Source organism: Cherax quadricarinatus, chromosome 54 (assembly GCF_038502225.1).
Source record: "Cherax quadricarinatus isolate ZL_2023a chromosome 54, ASM3850222v1, whole genome shotgun sequence".
Classification (NCBI taxonomy): domain Eukaryota; kingdom Metazoa; phylum Arthropoda; class Malacostraca; order Decapoda; family Parastacidae; genus Cherax; species Cherax quadricarinatus.
Window position 1 is genome coordinate 3,986,933 of NC_091345.1, and position 5,000 is coordinate 3,991,932.

The 5,000-nt window shown below is 46.1% G+C and overlaps 1 protein-coding gene across 1 annotated transcript in view; it reads left to right on the forward strand.

Moving 5' to 3' along the window:
* The window catches only part of LOC128699050 (opioid-binding protein/cell adhesion molecule homolog), a 75,825-nt gene extending 74,736 nt beyond the window's left edge, over positions 1-1,089 (forward strand). Inside the window, exon 7 of the mRNA XM_053791559.2 lies at positions 882-1,089. Coding sequence (XP_053647534.2) covers positions 882-1,045 — 164 coding nt within the window. The 3' untranslated portion in view covers positions 1,046-1,089. The remainder of the gene's footprint in view (positions 1-881) is intronic.
* Positions 1,090-5,000: the final 3,911 nt, after the last annotated feature.

The window sequence follows — 5,000 nt, forward strand, 5'->3', positions numbered from 1 at the left end:
ATGCTTCACTTTCATAGTTCCTTGATAATGTGAGTAGTCACGAAAGCGCTTGGAATTTCTCTATTTTTCCGAGTGGTTGTTTTGCATATTTTGAAATCACCTGTTCACTGTGATCTTATTGTATGTATGTATGTATGTATGTATGTATGTATATATATATATATATATATATATATATATATATATATATATATATATATATATATATATATATATATATATATATATATATATATATATGTACGAAAGTATGTATGTATGTATTATTAACATTCTTATTATTTTATTAACACATCGGCCGTCTCCCACCAAGGCAGGGTGGCCCAAAAAAGAAAAAACTTTCACCATCATTCACTCCATCATTGTCTTGCCAGAGGTGCGTTTACACTACAGTTATAAAACTGCAACATTAACACCCCTCCTTCAGAGTGCAGACACTGTTCTTCCCATCTCCAGAACGCAAGTCCGACATGCCGGTTTCCCCGAATCCCTTCATAAATATTACCTTGTTCTCACTCCAACAGCACGTCAAGTCCTTAAAACCATGTGTCTCCATTCGCTTATAACTAACACGCTCACGCATGCTTGCTGGAAGTCCAAGCCCCTAACACACAAAACCTCCATTACCTCCTCCCTCCAACCTTTTCTAGGCCAACCCTTACCCCGCCTTCCTTCCACTACAGATTAATACACTCTCGAAGTTATTCAGTTTTGTTCCATCCTCACTACATGTCCAAACCACCTCAACAACCTATACACACGTATCCCCGTTATGAAATAAATACGAAAACAAGAGACACTGGAACATGACATCTCCCACGATAGTTAATGCTGCTTTACCCGTCCCACGATAGTTAATATCAGCTGTGTCTTCCCGTCAGAGGAGCTGCCCGCGGCTATGCACCACGACAACGCAGGCAGCAGCAGCAGGCAACCCCTGGGAAGCCTGTCTCAAGTAGCAGTCAACATCAACGTAGCTCTACTGGCCTCCACCAATCACAACTTAGCTATCTCCTACAGCGTCTGTGTTTACTCTCTCTTATGACTAGACATAAAACAAGCTTTTATATCCATATCACTCATTAGTTTGATGTATATTCTAGAGAGAAACTGAGGTGTGTGCATAGCATTATGCAAATTGTGTATATACGTATATAAACTGTTTATATACGCCTTTAAGTATGTGACGCGCGTAACTAGGTTACGGAAAATGTATATATGTGTGTGTGTGTGGTGTGTGTGTGTGTGTGTGTGTGTGTGTGTGTGTGTGTGTGTGTGTGTGTGTGTGTGTGTGTGTGTGGTGTGTGTGTGTGTGTGTGTGTGTGTGTGTGTGTGTGTGTGTGTGTGTGTGTGTGTGGTGTGTGTGTGTGTGTGTGTGTGTGTGTGTGTGTGTGTGTGTGTGTGTGTGTACTCACCTAGTTGAGGTTGCAGGGGTCGAGTCCAAGCTCCTGGCCACGCCTCTTCACTGGTCGCTACTAGGTCACTCTCCCTGAACCATGAGCTTTACCGTACCTCTGCTTAAAGCTATGTATGGATCCTGCCTCCACTACATCGCTTCCCAAACTATTCCACTTCCTGACTACTCTGTGGCTGAAGAAATACTTTCTAACATCCCTTTGATTCATCTGTGTCTTCAGCTTCCAACTGTGTCCCCGTGTTGCTGTGTCCAGTCTCTGGAACATCCTGTCTTTGTCCACCTTGTCAATTCCTCTCAGTATTTTGTAAGTCGTTATCATGTCCCCCCTATCTCTCCTGTCCTCCAGTGTCGTCAGGTTGATTTCCCTTAACCTCTCCTCATAGGACATATCTCTTAACTCTGGGACTAGTCTTGTTGCAATCCTTTGCACTTTCTCTAGTTTCTTTAAATGCTTGGCTAGGTGTGGGTTCCAAACTGGTGCCGCATACTCTAATATGGGCCTAACGTACACGGTGTACAGGGTCCTGAACGATTCCTTATTAAGAAGTCGGAATGCTGTTCTGAGGTTTGCCAGGCGCCCATATGCTGCAGCAGTTATTTGGTTGATGTGCGCTTCAGGAGATGTGCCTGGTGTTATACTCACCCCAAGATCTTTTTCCTTGAGTGATGTTTGTAGTCTCTGGCCCCCTAGACTGCACTCTGTCTGCGGTCTTCTTTGCCCTTCCCCAATACTCATGACTTTGCACTTGGTGGGATTGAACTCCAGGAGCCAGTTGCTGGACCAGGTCTGCAGCCTGTCCAGATCCCTTTGTATTTCTGCCTGGTCTTCGATCGAATGAATTCTTCTCATCAACTTCACGTCATCTGCAAACAGGGACACCTCGGAGTTTATTCCTTCCGTCATGTCGTTCACAAATACCAGAAACAGCACTGGTCCTAGGACTGACCCCTGTGGGACCCCGCTGGTCACAGGTGCCCACTCTGACACCTCGCCACGTACCATTACTCGCTGCTGTCTTCCTGACAAGTATTCTCTGATCCATTGCAGTGCCTTCCCTGTTATCCCTGCTTGGTCCTCCAGTTTTTGCACTAATCTCTTGTGTGGTACTGTGTCAAATCCTTCTTGCAGTCCAAGAAAATGCAATCCACCCACCCCTCTCTCTCTTGTCTTACTGCTGTCACCATGTCATAGAACTCCAGTAGGTTTGTGACACAGGATTTCCCGTCTCTGAAACCATGTTGGCTGCTGGTGATGAGATCATTCCTTTCTAGATGTTCCACCATTCTTCTCCTGACAATCTTTTCCATGATTTTGCATGCTATACATGTCAGTGACACTGGTCTGTAGTTTAGTGCTTCATGTCTGTCTCCTTTTTTAAAGATTGGGACCACATTTGCTGTCTTCCATTCCTCAGGCAATCTCCCTGTTTCGATAGATGTATTGAATATTGTTGTTAGGGGTACACATAGTGCCTCTGCTCCCTCTCTCAGGACCCATGGAGATATGTTATCTGGCCCCATTGCCTTTGAGGTATCTAGCTCACTCAGAAGCCTCTTCACTTCTTCCTCGGTTGTGTGTACTGTGTCCAGCACATGGTGGTGTACCCCACCTCTCCTTCTTTCTGGAGCCCCTTCTGTCTCATCTGTGAACACTTCTTTGAATCTCTTGTTGAGTTCCTCACATACTTCACTGTCATTTCTTGTTGTCTTTCCTCCTTCCTTCCTTAGCCTGATTACCTGGTCCTTGACAGTTGCTTTCTTCCTGATGTGGCTGTATAACAGCTTCGGGTCAGATTTGGCTTTTGCTGCTATGTCGTTTTCATATTGACGTTGGGCCTCCCTTCTTATCTGTGCATATTCGTTTCTGGCTCTACGACTGCTCTCCATATTCTCCTGGGTCCTTTGCCTTCTATATTTCTTCCATTCCCTAGCACACTTGGTTTTTGCCTCCTTGCATCTTTGGGTGAACCACGGGCTCATCCTGGCTTTTTCATTATTCCTGTTACCCTTGGGTACAAACCTCTCCTCAGCTTCCTCGCACATTGTTGCTACATATTCCATCATCTCATTGACTGGCTTCCCTGCCAGTTCTCTGTCCCACTGAACCTCATTCAGGAAGTTCCTCATTCCTGTGTAGTCCCCTTTCCTGTAGTTTGCTTTCATTTGTCCTGGCCTTCCTGCTTCCCCCTCCACTTGTAGCTCTACTGTGTATTCGAAGCTCAAAACCACATGATCGCTGGCCCCAAGGGGTCTTTCATATGAGATGTCCTCAATATCTGCACTACTCAAGGTGAATACTAAGTCCAGTCTTGCTGGTTCATCCTCTCCTCTCTCTCTTGTAGTGTCCCTTACGTGTTGGTACATGAAGTTTTTCAGTACCACCTCCATCATCTTAGCCCTCCATGTATCTTGGCCCCCATGTGGCTCCAAGTTCTCCCATTCGATCTCCTTGTGGTTAAAGTCGCCCATGATCAGGAGCTTTGCCCTGCATGCATGAGCTCTTCTGGCCACTGCAGCCAGTGTGTCAACCATCGCTCTATTGCTCTCGTCATACTCTTGCCTTGGCCTCCTGGTGTTCTGTGGTGGGTTATACATCACTGCAATTATCACCTTGGGACCTCCAGAATGAAGCGTTCCCGCTATGCAATCACTTTCTTCTCCGCTGTCTCCTCTCTCCAGCTCATCAAAATTCCATCGGTGTTTGATCAGCAATGCCACTCCTCCACCCCCCCCTGTTCCTTCTGTCTTTCCTCAGGATCCGGTATCCAGTTGGAAAGATGGCATCTGTTATCATACCTGTAAGCTTGGTTTCTGTGATTGCTATGATGTCTGGTGATGCCTCTTTGACTCTTTCGTGCCACTCCTCCCACTTGTTTGTTATTCCATCAGCGTTTGTGTACCATTCCTTCAGTTTCCTTTCCAACACTGTGGTTTGGGGGGCCTGTGGGGGTGGGAGACCTGGTAGCATACTGTGGGATTCTATGGTTGGGGGTTGGGTGGAATCTGTGGGTATGGATTGTATTGTGTGTTGGGATGGTGTGATAGGTTGTGGGCTTCTGAGGATAGTTGTGTGTGTGCTTGCCCTTGCTGCTCTGTTCTGCTCTGACTGACCTCTGCTGGTTCCATCCTTGTCTCCTTTCCTAGCTCCTTTCGCTTTTTTGTTCTCTCCCTCAGCTGCTGTCTCTCTGTTTGTGTTCTGTCTCTGTCTAGGAACACCTTCTTGTACTCTTCCGAGCTTTTCAACCGTGGTTTCTCTTGGAGGATCCTGTTCTGCACTGTTTCTGTCCTGAGAATCAGCTTGATCGGTCGTTTTCTCCCCTTCAAGTACCCCCCTATTCTCTGAAAATTTGCAATCTCGTCCATGTCTTCTCCCCCTATTTCCGTGATGATTTTCTCAATCTCCTTTCTTTCTTCCTGCCGTCTTTCAGTGTGTGTCTTTTCCTCTCTCTCCCGAAGCCCATGGGTAAACACTGATTTTGCCCTTTCCTCCTCCCATTGCCTCTCCCTCTGTGACTCTGGTTCCTGTCTGTATGTGGTCATTTTCTCCCTTGATTTTTCCAGTGGCTCTTGGTAGCATGGTTGT